Source organism: Rattus norvegicus, chromosome 1 (assembly GCF_036323735.1).
Source record: "Rattus norvegicus strain BN/NHsdMcwi chromosome 1, GRCr8, whole genome shotgun sequence".
Classification (NCBI taxonomy): domain Eukaryota; kingdom Metazoa; phylum Chordata; class Mammalia; order Rodentia; family Muridae; genus Rattus; species Rattus norvegicus.
The window spans coordinates 173295456-173313304 of record NC_086019.1 but is presented as its reverse complement, the minus strand read 5'-3'; the positions used below and the strand labels follow the sequence as shown (position 1 = coordinate 173313304).

Genomic DNA, 17849 nt, shown 5'->3' with positions numbered 1-17849 from the left:
ATTTAATATGCTGGTTCCCTCAGAGCCATGTAATGGCTTGTTCTCGTGCAGCAGTCATCTGTCTGCCACTGGTCACACATTTCACATCTGAGATTTCAGCGAAATGATTGCTCAGGGGATGAGACCATTCAGGCTGACAGCTGTGGCTTTGCTTCTCTTGTAGAGCAAGAGGGTACCATGCTGGAGGGGACGGAGAGCAATGCCACGTCAGTGGCAGATGGAGATAAACGGGTGAAGCGGCGGCTGCTCATGGGTATGCAGTCCTCTCTCTTCCTTGGCCCTGTCACTGTCTCCTTCCCTCTCCAGCTCATTGCATCAGGCCTAAGCCCGTGTATCCCAGGGCCAACTGGACTGAGATGAGCAGCTTCTGTGAAGCCAAGATATGTTTTTTTCTTTACCCCAAACTGTCCCTTTGTCACAGTCCAAGACCCCTGTACTGTGCCAAGTCATTAGAATAATCAGGTTAATGTCCTAGCACTGCCCAACTATGTGTGAGACTTGGCAAACCACTGAGGCTCTCCCTGACTGTAGGACTCTCTTTTTTTAAAATAGATGCAAGGGCTGGGTGGAGCTCTGTCCATAGAGTTCTTGCCTGGCATGTAGAGAACCCTGGGTTTGATCCTGAGCACAGCATAAACTAGGCTTGATGACACATGACTATGATTCTAGCACTCATGAGGTGGAGGTAGGAGGCTAAGAAGTTCAAGGTCATCTTGCTTACATAGTAAATTAGAGGCCAGCTTAGGATACGTGAAACCTCGTCTCAAAATAAATAAATGTAAGGTAGTCATAGTGGTATATGCCTGAAGTCCCAGAACTTAGGAAGCAGAGGCAGGCAGATTTTTGTGAGACAGAGGCCATCCTGGCCTACGTAGTAGGTTCCAGATAGTCAGGGCTACATAGTGAGACCCTGCCTCAACAATAAGTAAAAGTAAAGAGGATGTATGTATTAAAATCTATCCTTTATGGTTATCAGCAGATTCAGCTAAGATAATAATACAGGGTACAGGTACTTGCCATCAAGCCTGATGGCATGAGTTTTATCCTGGGAACTAGTGGAAGGAGAGAAGGGACCACTCCCACAAGTTGTCCTTTCTCCTCCATATATGTGCTGTGCACATGCACACATGCACACATGCACACATGCACACATGCACACATGCACACCTACATACATGCACACACACGCACACACATGCACACACATGCACATAGAAAGCATAATACATTTTAAAAAGATAGATAATGATATGCAGAGGTGCCCAGAGTCCAGTGTGGGGGATGCAGTGGGCAGCCACTGAACGCCAATTCTGATTAGCGGTAATGACACAGCGTTCTGGGTAGCGTCCAGCTTAGTGTGGCGGTTTGTCTGGTTTGGTGCCCACCATCTTCCATCTCTGACTCAGCCAATGTTAGTGCTAGAGGAGCTGAATGGAGAAGAGTGGCACTTGGCCGGGGGACATGAGACAGTTGGCCCACAGCCCTGACAGTAAAGCTAGAGGTGAGAGAGAAGGGGCAGTTGTTGTAAGGATGGGACCAGACAGACCTTTTGACACATTCTTCTGGAGAGTTTTGTTTGACTTAAAACTGTTCATCTGACAGGTCCTGGGTTCACGAGTCAGGTAGGATATTGACCCACCACTGCTTACCAAGACTGTTCTGATCTCTCTTCCAAGTAATTTTTTTTACTTTTCTTCGTGTGTGTGTGTGTGTGTGTGTGTGTGTGTGTGTGTGTGTGTGTGTGTGTGACATATATACATCACTGAACCCCAAGCTCACCGACATTTGAGTAGACTGGATGACCACTGAGATCCTTGGAACTACCTGTATCCCTCATCCCCTAAATAAAGGATGCTAGGGAATTTAAACTTAGGTACACGCGCACACACACACACACACACACGCACACACACACACACACACACACACACACACACACACACACGCACATGCATGCATGCACACTCCTTCCAAGCCCTTAATATGGTTTATCAAACTTTAAGTCAGTATTGAGTGTTTACATCACTGTGAGCATCTCCCCACCATTCATCCAAGTCCTGCAGCGCACTGCTATTGCATGCTTTCTTCCGTTGCAAATCAGAGTGCTCTTTTCTAAGAACCACCCACTGGTTCCTTCTGCAAGCCTCTGGCAGAGCTTTCGAAAGCCCTTCCCAGTGTGTTCAGAGGCAGCCGGGCTCTTCTTAGCCCCTTGTCTCCTCTGACCCTCTCCTGTTCTGAGGCTTCCCACTGCTGGGGAGGGCCTGACTCCTGGCCTGCAGCTCCGTCAGCTGTGTCTTTCCCATGGGCCTAGTAACCCTCTTTGCTGCTCTCCTATTTTGGCAGAGCCCAAGTCTTGATGTTTGACACTTTATATTGTGGGTAAGACAGAGGTTTCTAAAAATCTTGTGCCTGATCAAAATGCCTTTGTATGCATTGTCTCTTCATGGAGGATTTGGCTCATTATAGAATCCCGAGTTGGAAAGAATATTCTAGCATCAGATTTTTTTTTCTTTTCTTTTTTTCGGAGCTGGGGACCGAACCCAGGGCCTTGTGCTTGCTAGGCAAGCGCTCTACCACTGAGCCAAATCCCCAGCCCCCTAGCATCAGATTTTTGACACCAATGCTCCATTGTTTCATGTTATTCCCACCTTCACTCTCTGTCTCTGTCTTTCTCTCTGTCTCTGTCTCTGTCCCCCCCCCCCCAAACTTACCAGAGCTAAGAACGGCCTTGGACTTCCGGTCCCTGGCCTCCACCCCCAGGTATTGGGATCACAGGCATGGCCACTATGCCCCGTTTATGCTGCCTGGGAATGGAGCCAGGGCTTCATCCATGCTAGGAGAACAACCACCCATGAGAGCCACATCCTCAGCTCTCCCTCTCTCACCCTTGGTCCAGTGAAACCTGTGGCGCTTTACTCTCGATGTTTTCAGGGAATTGGTGATCTGAGCTTTCAAGCTGATGTGCTCCCCAGGCCTTTCTGAGGTGAGGTCTGAGTTCTCTGGTTCAGCTTGTATGTGAGAACGGCTTGTAGGTTGCTTCACTCGGTGCCCTTCATTCTTTCTCCGCTGACAGCAGTAACTCCAGAGACCCTCTAACTCTCTTCTCTTTTAATTTCTCATTTTTCCCCACCTTCTAATCTTCCTGCAAGAGTCTTTTTAAACGTTCCCTTTCCCTGTTTCCCCACCCCCAGCATTTCCTTTAGTCTTTGTTATAGGGAACTGCTCAAATTTCATGGGCTTCTCTTACCGCCCTGAAGAAATCACATTTTACTTTCTCTCTTTTCCTGTATTATCTTTTTTAAAATGGATGTTGTTATTTTTAACGGCGTGTATGCAGATGCCTGCAGAGGCTGGAGGTCAGAGGAACCCACTCCCTCTGGTGTTAGAGGGACTTGAACCCAGGTCCTCTGCAGGGGTTTGATGGACTCTTAACTACTAAACCACCAACCACTCCAGCCTTTTCTCTGTTATCTTTATTTTCTCTATATTCCCCTTTTTCTTGTTCGATTTGGTTTCTATGTTCTTGACTGATTTTTCATATTCGTTAGTGAAAAACTAAAAAGCCAGTTGGATTTTATATTGATCGATGGGCTTAGTATTGGTGTGGCTTCACATCTGGCCTTTATTTTGAAGTCTTTTCTTTTGGGAAAGTTGATTTAGTTTATGTGGAATCCTTATGTTCTGCGAGACCCTTGGCTGGGGATAGAGACATTCCCGGGGCTGAGTCTGGAGTATGGGTTTAAAAATCTGGCTTTCCAGGCCCCGGGAGACTCCCTCTCCTCTTCTACGTCCTGACGCACTGGTCCGACTTCCCCAGAGTACAAGCTGTGCTGTAGCTGGGGGTGGGAGTGGGATGTTGGTATCTAGGAGATGGTTTGGGGGGCTAGGGTTAGGGTGTTGAGGTATAGGGATGTGGGTGTTAGGGCTGGGTGTGGGGTGTGGGTATTGTTTCTCAGGAAACCTGTTCTCTTCCTTTCTTTCCTTCTTTCTTTCTTCGTTCCTTCATTTCTTTCTTCCTTCCTTTCTTTCTTTCTTTCTTTCTTAAATGCCATCCCCATCTCTGCTCCTGGACGAGCTTCCCATCTCTAACTCCCAGGCCTCCCTGGGTTCTGGGCTTCATATAGCTTTGCCCCTCTGCAGACCCAAGGGATTAACTCTCTTCCCCATTGACATGCCACTTCCTAATAGTTGACATCTTTTTTGTTTTCTCTGTCCCCAAAGAGTCACACAATTAAACCTTATTCTCAGTGTGGTAAGTTTTGAGAGGAAGAACAGATAGGCACACAAGTATCTATCCTTTTTGATTGGCGCTAAGCCCGCCCCCCAGGCTTTCAAAGGAGGCAGCCAGAGAAGCTTCTGATGTGCTAGCATAGGGTGAGCGTTGACTGGTGCTTGCCTGTCACTGAGAATGACCATGGGAATGGGGAAACCCAGGTTCATTTTTCAGTAGTTACAGCAAGCTGAGAGAGAGAGAGAGAGAGAGAGAGAGAGAGAGAGAGAGAGAGAGAGAAGCTTCTGGAGTAAGAAAGGAATTTCCCCTTTTGCCCTGTTCTATACTTAATCCAGCCTGCCAGAGGAGAGGCCATATTTAGCAGGCTGTTGGCGTGGGCCACCAGGAACCTTTAGTGGGAAGAGATTGTGTCTATAGATGGGGACATATCTTCCCTCTGGCCACCAGTTTCCTGAGTAACCAGAGCAGCATCTCTCCCCTGTCTCGCCTGTAGGTGGCGGAGACTTGGGGTGTGACAGAGCACCCCTCAGGGTTGTCAAACAGTAATATCTGTGTCAGGACTCCTTTAGGAAGCTAACTGCCCTCCCCACCTCTCGTCAGAAACGTGTGCTGTCAACAATGGAGGCTGCGACCGCACCTGTAAGGACACGTCAACAGGCGTCCACTGCAGTTGTCCCTCTGGATTCACTCTCCAGTTGGATGGGAAGACATGTAAAGGTAGCTCTCGCTTGTCCTGGAGCTGGGGGTTATAGGGCTGGGGGCCTGGGTGGAGGGGGTCCTGCACAGCGTTCAAGCACTTCCGGATTTGCTTATGATTCCTACTGATGAGAGCTTCTCTTCCCTGGGCTGGTGGACGGTTGTAATTGAGCAAGCTTAATTAGAAGCAACTTAATTACGCTAACTGCTGAAAAGGTCAGCTTCTGCAAGCGCCAAATAATCCATTTCAGGCAAATGGCTTTATTAGCAAGGGGAGGTTCATGGGACATTCATCGGCAGCAGATAATATCAACCAATCATGAATAATAGCCTCGAGATTACATGTAAATAACGGCCAAGATTATTATCCGGAGCACTTAACGAATAACTGTACCATTAACTTTTAGTAATGAAGACAGACCCTAATGACTTGCTGGTCTTTCATGGGCAAGACTACAAAGGGGTTGTTAGTTCTTTAGCACGATAAAAAAAACAGATAAGCTGGTCATGAGATGAAACAGCGGAGAAGGTAAGATTAAGTATCAGGAATCATTAAAAAACGTTGAGACCGTTTGGTCCGTGTGTAGTTTGCCAAAACAGAAGCTCCTGTCCCTTATAACTTTAGTCATTAAGCTAGAATAGAACACATACTAATGGGGGTGGTCTTATCTTTGGAGGGCATTAGAAGGCGAGAATAAAATAAAGCATGCTAGCACCAATTCTTTCCAGGGTTTGTGCCCTTAGTGCTTGCCAATGGCATGGCTGAAGTCGGAGCTGTTAGCTGGGTGAGGTACTCCTTCAGCCAGACAAGAGAATGCTTGTAAGACTGAGACCATCAGTGAGCACTGGAAAGTGCTCTCGCGGGTGTGCTTTCCTTTCTGAGGATAGGGACTGGGGGAAGCCAGGCAACTGTTGCTCTCCTGTTGCTTCCTTAGTGTTTGCTCATTACAGATATCGATGAGTGCCAGACCCGGAATGGAGGTTGTAATCATTTCTGCAAAAACACTGTGGGCAGTTTTGACTGCAGCTGCAGAAAAGGATTTAAATTACTAACAGACGAGAAGTCTTGCCAAGGTATGTGCTGAAACGGAAGCTGAGGTGTGCAGGGCTGGGGCAGAGAGGGTGTGAATGAGCCCTGACTTGGTAGAGGCTGGCTCACCCAGTTCCTGACGGACACGTGGGCCTCAGGCTCCAACCGGATTTTACTTGTTTCATCTTAGGTTGAGTGAAACACAGTGTAGCTCACATATATTTTGGAGGCTGAGCTATTGACATTTGGGGACACCTTAGAAACCCCATCAGGATGCGATTGCAGCAGAACCCACTGTTAGAAACGGAATAGAACATGTGGGGCAAACAGGGTCATGGTTGGATCTTGGTAATAGTGATACTGTTTTTGTCTTTTCTAAAATTTATTTTACTGCAATTGAATGTTTGGTAAAAGTTGGTGGGGAAAATCCGTAGGTTTGGATAACACCTATACCTAGCAAAAAGTTGAGGTCATTTCATAATCCAGAACCAGCTGGTCTCTTCCCCCAGCCCTTACTGTGGATGGCTAGTCTTTGGTGCTTCGAGGTGTATGGGAAGGGATTGAGTTGAAGAGATATTGGTTGGAGGAAGATTAGAGACTCCACATTTTTTCTTTTGCTTAAAGACTTTTAAAAATTATTTTTAAATATGTGTATACGCATGTCTGTGTGTGGGTGTGTGCCTACAAATGCAGATGCCCACGGAAGCCAGCGGCATCAGGTTTCCTGAAGCTGGACTTACAGGGGGTTATGAGCCACCTGATGTTGGATGGTGCTGGGAGCTACTCTCCGCCCAGGCTTCTCTAAGAGTGATACATGCTTTTAACTACTGATCCATCTTTCTCTCCCCTACAGACTCCCTTTCAACTGTATCCTTCCCACATATGGTTAACAGCAGTGGCCAATTAGGGCAACATCATTTCTATTTTTAGATAAATAGCTTTCATGGTCTATGGATGTATATGGGAAAAAGTCCCAGGAAAGATGCAGTCATTTATCTTGCTCCATTTCTGGGAGTAAGGACTGTCTTACTTATTTCGTTAGACATCTTAGCATGGGGGCTCATTGAGGGGGGAGATATCGCTCAGTTGATAATGCTTGCCTAGCATGCACAGACCCAGACTGGACCTCCAGCACTGCATAGACCATATGTGGTGGCTCACCCTTGTAATCACAGCACTAAAGAGGAAGAAACAAAGCTTCAGAGCTATCTTTGTCTCCATATGAAGTTTGAGACCAGCTTGGCTAGAGGTTCAGGCAAAACAAACAAATAAACAACAAACCACAACAACCTCACACCAGAGAACAAAGCAAAGCTCAACCCTGTGTAAAAATCAGAATATACAATGTAACACTTCAAGCACTGGAGATGGCTTAGTAGGCAAAGTGCTTACTATACAAGCAGTCTTTGGGTTGCCAGCACCCAGGTACAAAGCTGAGTGTGGTGGTGTGTGTCCCAGTCCTGCCAGGCAGAGACAGGAAATCCCTAGAGTTCAACCGCCAGCCAGTTTGGCAGAATTAACAAGTTTCAGGTTCAGTGGGAGACCCTGTCTCAAAAAGTAAGGTGGGGAGCAATTCAGGAAGACTCTGATACTGACCTCTGGCCATCATACACATGTGTATACACACATGAGCGCATACACACACACAAGACAAAAGATGTAACATCTTTTAAAAAAGACACTTTACAGAGTAGACTAGGCTCTTCTTCCCTCTTTGTTCTTGATACATGATTTGCCAGGCAGTTCAAATACATTCTCCTTTAAATTCCGTGAGTTAATTCTAGATACTTGTTTTGTGGTTTTCTTCAGTTTGACTTGGAAAGCCAGTCTGCTGTCGCACACAATGTTTCATGATGTATAGGGCAAAAAATATGTTTAAGCTGTGTAAACACATTAAGAAGGAATTAGGAAAATGATATCATTATTTTTGGCAAAGCAAACGTCCACAGTGAGCAGCCAAAGTCAGCTACTGAACGAGGGCGCTTCGTCGGCAACCGGCTGATGTTCGTAACGGATCTCACGGAAAGGCACCAAGTTCAAGGAAAGAAACTGACTTTTTCTCATTTTCCATCCATTGCTCTTGGTAGAACAAATATTTGCACAGAGCGAATTTGCTGAAAAAACAGTCAGGATCTCTGGAAAAAGCCAGGGAAGAAGAAGGGCTTTGCAAGAATTTGCCCTTTTCACTTTTCTTGATCCATCCATGCCTCCCCCACTCTCCCTCTCCCATCCCTGCTCCCTTCTCTCTCCCCCCCCCTCTCTTTCCTCTCTCTCTCTCTCTCTGTGAGTGTGTGTGTGAATGTGCATTTTTTTTTGTTTTTGTTTTTTGGTTTTTGGTTTTTATTTTGAGTCTGATCAGGTCCTGATTAGCCTGGAAATTGCTTAAGCTATGCTGACCTTGAACTCATGGTGATTCCCCCTGCCTTTGCCTCCCAAGTGCTGGAATTACAGGCACCACATCTGGCTGACATGTTATGCACTATAACATCTGGCTAAAATGTTTGCCTTTTGCTAACATAGCTTTTCATGGCATTTGGGTATAGAAAAGTGTTCCAGCCCTATGGTGTGGTTGTCATCCACTAAGTGTGACCCAGGGTTATCTATTTGGAGGCACCGATTAAAACCATTCTGAGAGGGCTGGAGAGATGGCTCCATGGTTAAGAGCACTGACTGCTCTTCCAAAGGTCCTGAGTTCAATTCACATGGTGGCTCACAACCATCTGTAATGGGATCCAGTGTCCTCTTCTGCTGTGTCTGACAGCTACAGTGTACTCATATAAATAAGGTAGATTAAAAAAAATCCCAAGAGTTCTGGGAGTAAGACATAGGAAAAACATAATCACACCCACAGATACAGCTGGCAGAGGCTGGTTTGCGTGGCCCGACTTGATGGTAGGTATATAGCCCCCTGCGCCACAGACATAGAGGGCTGGGGAGGAGTAGCAAAACCAAGAGGCTTTCTAAATACGTCTAATTTAGGCCTTAGCCAATCCCATTTTAGCATCTTTCATAGAAAATCACTGAGGGTATTAGTGTGAGTGCATTCTTTTAAGACCGAGGGCATTAAGACACAGGATTAAGTGGCCCATTGGGGCCAGAAGAGTAATTCTGCAAAGATGAGAAAGAGAGAAACCAGAATCGTCTCCAACCAAAGCATTTCTCCTTTTGTTTCACCATTTACTAACACACCAGAGCAGTGATGATGAATGGCTAGCATGGTTGTTATGACGATGCACCCGTTAGGCGAGATACCTCTCGCCTTCATTTGTATGTTACTTTGCTGTTTGCTGTGACAAAACACCATGAGCAACTTGGAGAGTAAAGGGCTTATTTGGCTTACACCTCGGACCACAGCCCATCACTGAGGAAAGTCAGGATAGGAACTCAAGCAGGGCAGGAGCCTGGAGGCCGGAACTGAAGCAGAGGCCTTGGAGAAACATGGCTTGCTCTCCATGGCTTGCTCAGCTAGCTTTCTTATACCACCCAGGATAACCTGCCCAGGGGTGGTATCATCCTCCACAGCGGCCTCCCTCCTACCTTAGTCATTGATCAATAGAATGCTCCTACTGGACAGAAATGGAGCCGTTTTCTCAGTTGTGAGTCCTTCTTCTCAGATGACCTTAGCTTGTGTCAGGTTGACAAAAACTAAAAAACACAGTTGATATAACTTACTCAGCCTTGCAGATGAGTGTGGGTGAGAGAGATCATGTGAACTTCAAAGCAACTAAAGTTTGCTATAGCATTTAAAACCAAGGAACCTGGGAAGGACTGTAGTTCCCAGTCAGCTCTTCGACATGTTCTTTGTACAAAGGAGCAGAGAGTCGACCAGTTTCCCTTACATGCGTTGTTTTGCTGTTGGCCAGCAACTTCTGATCAGGATAAAACTCACACAGCAGAGTTCGTATCAGCTCCCCTCTCTCTTTGATAATTACAGATGTGGATGAATGTTCTTTGGAAAGGACCTGTGACCACAGCTGCATCAACCACCCTGGTACATTTACGTGTGCCTGCAATAGAGGATACACTCTCTATAGCTTCACCCACTGTGGAGGTGAGTGGGCTGCCCCTCCTCGGTGAAGTCCAGCTTGGGAACAGGGCCAGCCTTGAGGGTCATCTTCCTATTTTGGGACAAAGAGTACATTCTTGGACAGTAGCAACAAGAAAAGCATTTGTCGAAAGGAATATATTCCTATCTACCCTGCTAGCACTTCCTATCTACCCTGCTAGCACTTCCTATCTACCCTGCCAGCACTTCCTATCTACCCTGCTAGCACTTCCTATCTACCCTGCTAGCACTTCCTATCTACCCTGTTAGCACTTCCTATCTACCCTGCCAGCACTTCCTATCTACCCTGCAAGCACTTCCTATTTACCCTGCCAGCACTTCCTATCTACCCTGCTAGCACTTCCTATCTACCCTGCTAGCACTTCCTATCTACCCTGCCAGCACCTCCTATCTACCCTGCTAGTACTTCCTATCTACCCTGCTAGCACTTCCTATCTACCCTGCTAGCACTTCCTATCTACCCTGCTAGCACTTCCTATCTACCCTGCCAGCACCTCCTATCTACCCTGCTAGCACTTCCTATCTACCCTGCTAGCACTTCCTATCTACCCTGCCAGCACTTCCTATCTACCCTGCTAGCACTTCCTATCTACCCTGCCAGCACCTCCTATCTACCCTGCTAGCACTTCCTATCTACCCTGCTAGCACTTCCTATCTACCCTGTTAGCACTTCCTATCTACCCTGCCAGCACTTCCTATCTACCCTGCAAGCACTTCCTATTTACCCTGCCAGCACTTCCTATCTACCCTGCTAGCACTTCCTATCTACCCTGCTAGCACTTCCTATCTACCCTGCCAGCACCTCCTATCTACCCTGCTAGCACTTCCTATTTACCCTGCTAGCACTTCCTATTTACCCTGCCAGCACTTCCTATCTACCCTGCAAGCACTTCCTATCCACCCTGCCAGCACCTCCTATCTACCCTGCCAGCACTTCCTATCTACCCTGCAAGCACTTCCTATCTACCCTGCTAGCACTTCCTATCTACCCTGCTAGCACTTCCTATCTACCCTGCTAGCACTTCCTATCTACCCTGCTAGCACTTCCTATCTACCCTGTTAGCACTTCCTATCTACCCTGCCAGCACTTCCTATCTACCCTGCTAGCACTTCCTATCTACCCTGCTAGCACTTCCTTTTTTTTTCTTTTTTTTTCTTTTTTCTTTTTTTCGGAGCTGGGGATCGAACCCAGGGCCTTGCGCTTTCTAGGCAAGCGCTCTACCACTGAGCTAAACCCCAACCCCCCTGCTAGCACTTCCTATCTACCCTGCTAGTACTTCCTATATACCCTGCTAGCACTTCCTATTTACCCTGCCAGCACTTCCTATCTACCCTGTTAGCACTTCCTATCTACCCTGCCAGCACTTCCTATTTAGCCTGCCAGCACTTCCTATCTACCCTGCTAGCACTTCCTATTTACCCTGCCAGCACTTCCTATCTACCCTGCTAGCACTTCCTATTTACCCTGATAGCACTTCCTATTTACCCTGCTAGCACATTGGTTATACAATGGAGTACAAAAGATCTGAGCTCTGTCAGCTGTGGACTCATCAGTGAATTGACTTGAGCTTATATTTGGAGAATGGGAGAGTCTTGCAGGAACTAAGACAATATGCCATTGGCCTTCCTGCTGAAGATAATGTGGTTGTCTTCAGAGAGGCTTGTCAGGGCACCAAGAAACTTGTAGCTCTGTTCTGCCCAGGCACTGGCTGCAAAGCCTTGGATCAAGCCCTTCAGTTAGGGCTTGGGTCCAGAAGGGGACATTGACTCCCTCGTCATTATGTGCCCATTTAACAGTGTATGTTCATGTGTCATGCATACCCTTATGGTCAAGTCGGCTGTGGTATATATAAATCAGTGCAAACTGACCCTCACTTTCCTTTCCTGGCAATCAGCCATCATTGAGATCAGACCTAGACTCCAGAACAACTTGTCTAAGGTCTCCATGGTGATTCTAAGTATCTGTGGGATTTAGGGACCGCCGGCTGAAATACTTCTTGCCAATTCTCATGCCCCATGTTTGAGACGGACAGATAATGGTGCTTTGCTGTAGATGGCTGTGTCTCCCTTCTCTCTTTCTCTCCACATTCTTGGCACAACTAAAAGCATACCTTCTACTCTACCCTATCATGAGACCCCAGGGGACACACAGATGTCAACCTGGTTGGGAGCCTCCTTCCAGTTAGGGTTCAGCCCCAAGTTGATGGGAATGTGGATTCTCACTGTTTTTCTTCTCAACTGTGGAAACAGTCAAATAGGGAGTCTTAACATTGTCTGTCTCCCTTGATATGATGGAGTTTCAAGTTCAAAGCCCATAAGGGGTCTGAGTACACCTGCAAATAGTGTACTCCCTTTCTGAGCATTCCTGTCCATGATTAAAACCTCTCAACCAAGGCACATGCCAGCAGGGAGTGTGCAGAGTGAAGCCAGCAGGCGTCAAGTACATGTCCCTAAAGATGACTGTCTGTCAACCATGTGGTTCATCTGCTGCTTCCACCTTAAGGGAGGGGCAGTCAGCCCTTGATGTACTCTTGCGACAGGGGACCATTTTTGTTCCGCAGACACCAACGAGTGCAGCGTCAACAACGGAGGCTGCCAGCAAGTTTGCGTCAACACAGTGGGTGGCTATGAGTGCCAGTGTCATCCAGGGTACAAGCTCCACTGGAATAAAAAAGACTGTGTGGGTAAGAGGCTCCATCCTTCGATAGTTCCCATGTGGCCACAGGGTCACCCTGAGTCTGGAGGTTTGAGACTGTGCTTGCATACTCCACTGGGCCTAAAGGGCACCTTCCCCTGAAGCAGCGGCGGCTGGTCTTTAACAAGTCCAAAAACAGGAGATACTTCGCAGGCTCCTTGACCTTTAGCTCTGTGCTTCTGCATAGATTGGAGAGTCCTTCTGCATCATGGCTGCTTCTCTGCATGAGCACACAGCAGACATTGCCTCTCTGACCTTCATAGGAGGCAAGGCTTATGCCAGCCAGATTGGGCTGGGGAGGGAGGTCAGTTCTGCCTTCTTTTCTTGAGGCCTTTGGTGAGCTCCACTCCTTTCACACTTGGGTACGTGCTTTGTTTTCCTCAAGCGCCTGTGTTTTGTCCTGTCTAGAAGTAAAGGGCGTCCTGCCCACTAGCACGACACCCCGTGTGTCCCTGCACTGTGGTAAAAGTGGTGGAGGAGACAGGTGCTTCCTAAGATGCCATTCTGGCATTCACCTCTCGTCAGGTGAGTGACACACATCCCTGGGAAGGTTCTCATGGCAGGGCCTGTAGATGTTAGATGTACTCAAAGGGCTTTCTAGTTCTGGACCAGATAACTGCTTAACCACCAGAGGCCTGTGCTTTGAGAGACCATGTCCTGGGTATTTTTGTAGTGACCTATGTGGAGTGGGGTGGGGGTGACTTTAGTTGCTATCAGGATAGCCTGTCATCTTGCTTATGTGTTCTGACAATTCCACGTTCTGTCTGTCAGGACTGCAAGAGGCTTACTCTGTCACCTGCGGCTCTCCCTCTCTCAGAAGCAGACAGCAAAAATCAAATGACTCTGCTTTTGGGGGTAATTACCAAACTGTGTTCTTGCAGGGGTCGTTGTGGTTAGTGGGCTTCTTTCGTGGGGGTGGTCTTGTTGGCCTTTTTCTTATCTGGATGCTGTGAGAATATTACGGGGTGTTCTTGCCCATAGCTGTGGTGTCTGATACCTAACTCATCTGTGGAAACCATACTCACCGAGTGTCCCCTGTGTGCTTGGAAGCCCTGGTCGGCCTGGGTGGGTCACCATATTGACAAGAGGTCCACAGAGCTCTAGAGAGAACAGTTTCATGGATCTTGAATTCCCTCTATCCTAGAGCACCTTAAAGGCCCACTAGGGACCGTGCCTGGGACACATGACATTGGTTGAGGTGGCATGGACAGAATAGGGCAAGTGGGATTCCATCTCAAGAAAGAGACCTGAACCATTTAGTCCCTAGTCAAGGGGCTAAATACAAGTCCAGTGTTTTCTGAAGGCATCATCTTCCCAGATAGGACACATTTGCCAATTTATATGAGTCTGTCCAAATCACAAATCACATTATATCTTGACGTCTTTATTATAAAGATGTCCAAAGTTTGAAATCCCAAGCAAGATGGTGGTTTAGAAGTTAAAATATTCCAGCTACTATACACTATATTCCATAGAGTAGGCTATTTAATCCACTTGAAACTCCATGCATTGATTTTAAATATATATTTTAAAAATTATATATATATATATATATATATATATATATATATGTTGGAGACAGGTCTCACTTTGTAATGTAACCCCTGGAATGTATTATGTTGTTCAGGATGGCTTTGAATTCGTAATAGTCCTCCTACCTCGGCTCCCCAAGTGTTGGGATTATAGGAGTGAGTTTACCATATTTGACTACATCAACAACAATAATAATAATAATAATAATAATAATAATAATAATAATACAACTATATTATTATTATTATCCAAAGAAACCAAGGCTCAGGGGGAAAAAGAACTTACTCAGGGTAACTTAGATAAGAAATAAGAGGGACTAGGATTTGAGCAGGCAGTCTGAGTTCAGAGCCTCAAGCACTGTCTTTGCTGTCCTTTCTTATGGATATTAGGCCCATTATCTCGTTTAATCCTTACAACATCCTGGTAACACAGGTGCTTAACTATGCATTTAACAGACGAAATCTGAGACAGGGAAGGTTAAGAACATGCTGATGGTTTTACAAATCAGAGGGCTTTCAACTAGAGGCATGGGCTCCAGCCCTACATATAGTTAAGAATGATTTTGGGAGAACAGAATTCTGCACTCACTCCACCCCAGATCCCAGTAGTGATAGCCACATTTGAACTGCAGTTCCCTCAGTCCCATCCTCTCTGGGAAGCCACACATAGAAGAGACCTCCCTCAACAACCTGATCGAGATTTGAGCTGGAGGATACTCGACTTTCTTCTTAGAAAGGAACAGAAATGACCTCATCTTTCATCTGACTATGGAGACTGCTTTGGGCCCTTTCTCTGTTACAATTGAACACTGGGTCCATCTCTTTCTGAGATAAGGGAGGCTCCAGGGGAACTTGTGCAAGGCAATGGCACTTCATGATCCAAATTGTTATTGGATCATCTCAAAGGTTAGAGGGGTTCATCATCTACGGCCCATGTGGGGACCCAGCCAGTGGGAGCTTATCACCACCCACTGGGTGTTCTCTTCCTTTGCTCTGAAGATAATTTCTGTCACTTATTTCTTTCTGAAGATGTCGTCACCGTCAGGACAAGTGTAACCTTTAAGCTAAACGAAGGCAAGTGTAGTTTGCAAAAGGCCAAGCTGTCTCCCGAGGGCCTGCGACCAGCATTACCAGGTATGGAATCATGGCTGGTACAAGGAACTTGCCTGCACGCTGGGTAAGGGACCTGTGACCGGCTGAACGGAGACTGCTACCCAGCTGATGCACACACATGTCAGATGGCGCCGAGTTGTTCAGAATCTGCAGGGACTTTCTTCTGGAGGGGAGCAGAGCTTGCCCCAACCTTGTATATTTCTGGGGTTATACTATAGGAGGTCCTTCGTGAGGTCATCGTCAAAGCTCTGGGGGAGAACCTGGAAATCATGTGAGTCAATGGGGCTTGAAATGAATCAGCCACTGATGATTGTGTTGGGTTGAAGTTTTTAATCTTAGAATAGGGTTGAAGCATACACTATGAAAAAAGGGGTTTGACTCAGAAATGATAGCATTGGAGAACAAAGATGGGATGTCCAGTGTTCTTGCTGCTATGGTGATTGGGAACTGTGGTCCCAGTGGCTGTGGCAGAACAAATGCTATCTAGGAATAACTATGCTTAGCCAAAACAAGCATATCTAGTGTGCCCCTTTCTTCCCTAGCTTTCCTTTCCATCCAAACCTCAGAGAACACTTCTGGAGCTTCAGAGAATTTGAGACATACGTAGATGAGGCGTTTTCCCCCCAGACTACCCTCAAATTAACCTAAAGTTCATGCTAGCTACTTTGACAGCTCCCCGGGGACTAAGCAAGATGCATTTCAGTGCATAGAACACACACACCTATTAATTATATGCATCCAAAGAATTCGAGTGAGATAGGAAGATGGCTTCTTGTATGGCTGAGATAGTAGCTGGGTGACGGTAGTGATGCACCACTAGCCCTCGCCATTAGCCCCCGCACTTGGGAGGCAGAGAAAGGCAGATGCAGGCGGATCTCTGAGTTCGAAGCCAGCCTGATGTAAAGAGCAAGTTCTAGGTCAATCAGGGCTACACAGACAAACTCTGTCTCCAAAAACAAAGACAAACAAAAAAGAGATGGCAAATTCTATACATCTAATCAAAATTGTATATTGAAAACCCCTAACATTGAAGGCGGAAGCTCCAGAAAGTTGACTGTATCATCAGTAGTCATCGCATCTGGGTAGGAGAATGCTGGGTGATTTTGACTTTTTTTTTTAATTCTGTATTTTTCATATTCTCTTTCCATATTCACACTTTTCTGTAACTTTTACTAGACATGTTCTTTTAAAATTTCATACATGGATGTAGTGCATTCTGATTACCGACACCCGTGCACTCTCTTACCTCCCTCCCATCTTTATCACCTTCCCTTTCCTCCAAGTCCATTTTCCACATCTGCGTCTTTCTGTTTCTCTCTGTGACTGACTGAGTTTAACCAGAGCCATTTGTATGCCCATGGGTTTGGAGCTAATCACTGGAAGCTGTTGGGCTCATCAGTGGGTACACAGCTGAAGAGAATGGCTGTCGTCCCCCCCCCAGAACCATCAGTGTACAGTTAGTAGGGAGGGATAGAGCCCCATGACCCTCTCTGACCCATGATTGACAGTTGGCAGCCCCAGTGCTGGTAGCTGCAGCTGTTGTGCAACCACGATGGCACTGGCTGTGTGGTGGCTGGAAGACAGTGTTTCACAGGCCCTCTCTGTCTTCCTTCTCTCAGATTCATTATACCCCCTCTTTCAAGATGTCCCCTGGGCCTTCACCAGTGACAGACATGTGCTGTTTAGGGCTGAGTCAATTTTTTGTACTTTTAAATTAGGAAAGTACTTCTTATTTTATTTTATGTGTATGGGTGTTTTGACTTCATGTGTATCTGTGTACCACATATGTGCCTCATGCCCAAGGGGGGCAGAAGAAAAAGTGTCTGATCTCTTGGAACTGGAGTTACAAACAGTTCTGAGCCATCCTGTGGGTGTTGGGAATCAAACCTAGGTTTCCCCTAAAAGAGTAACCTGCAGAGCCCAGGGGTGTCAGCTCTCTCAGGAGCCACCAGTGTGGGTGCTGACGATCAAACTCTGGGCCTCTGAAGGAACGGTATGGGCTCTTAACCACTGAGTGGCCTCCCCAGCACAAGGAAGTATTACTTAGAAATAGATTTGGGGGTTTGGGGATCTAGCTCAGTGGTAGAGCGTTTACCTAGGAAGCGGAAGGCCCTGGGTTCGGTCCCCAGCTCTGAAAAAAAGAAAAAGAAAAAAAAAAAAAGAAATAGATTTGGTCTAGAGTTTACTTACTAGATTGGACCAGCATTGAAATCAGATATTAACAGCAGGGGGAGCTGAGAGGAGGGTGTGTAAGAACTCTGTACTTTTCTGTAAATCTAAGCTTGCCTTAAAATACAAAGTTTTCAAGCTAAATACAGTGGGTGATTGGTGTGAGTTCAAGGTCAGTCGTGAGTACATAGTGAGTTCCAGGCCAGTCTGGAGCACGGAGGGAACTTTGTACAAAGACAAAATGAATAGATAAAAGTAGTTTTTAAGGCAGCATGGTGCCTCGGTTGGTAAAGGCAGTTGCTGCCAAGCCTGACAGC

The 17849-nt window shown here is 46.6% G+C and overlaps 1 protein-coding gene and 1 non-coding gene across 6 annotated transcripts in view; one reads left to right on the top strand and one right to left on the bottom strand.

Annotated features, from left to right (window-relative positions):
- Scube2 (signal peptide, CUB domain and EGF like domain containing 2) overlaps nucleotides 1-17849 on the top strand; it is a 76462-nt gene that overhangs the window by 28019 nt on the left and 30594 nt on the right. For 3 of the 5 annotated variants that reach the window (XM_006230005.5, NM_001427604.1, XM_039094567.2), the window contains 8 exons: nucleotides 164-253; nucleotides 4832-4948; nucleotides 5879-6001; nucleotides 9892-10008; nucleotides 12585-12707; nucleotides 13127-13243; nucleotides 13490-13573; nucleotides 15280-15384. In XM_006230005.5, coding sequence (XP_006230067.1) covers nucleotides 164-253; nucleotides 4832-4948; nucleotides 5879-6001; nucleotides 9892-10008; nucleotides 12585-12707; nucleotides 13127-13243; nucleotides 13490-13573; nucleotides 15280-15384 — 876 coding nt within the window. The remainder of the gene's footprint in view (nucleotides 1-163; nucleotides 254-4831; nucleotides 4949-5878; nucleotides 6002-9891; nucleotides 10009-12584; nucleotides 12708-13126; nucleotides 13244-13489; nucleotides 13574-15279; nucleotides 15385-17849) is intronic. The other 2 variants (XM_063271300.1, XM_006230006.5) reach the window with 1 other exon arrangement.
- On the bottom strand, nucleotides 11191-11264 carry Trnas-aga46 (transfer RNA serine (anticodon AGA) 46). The gene has a single exon. It is a non-coding gene; the product is annotated as a tRNA-Ser (tRNA).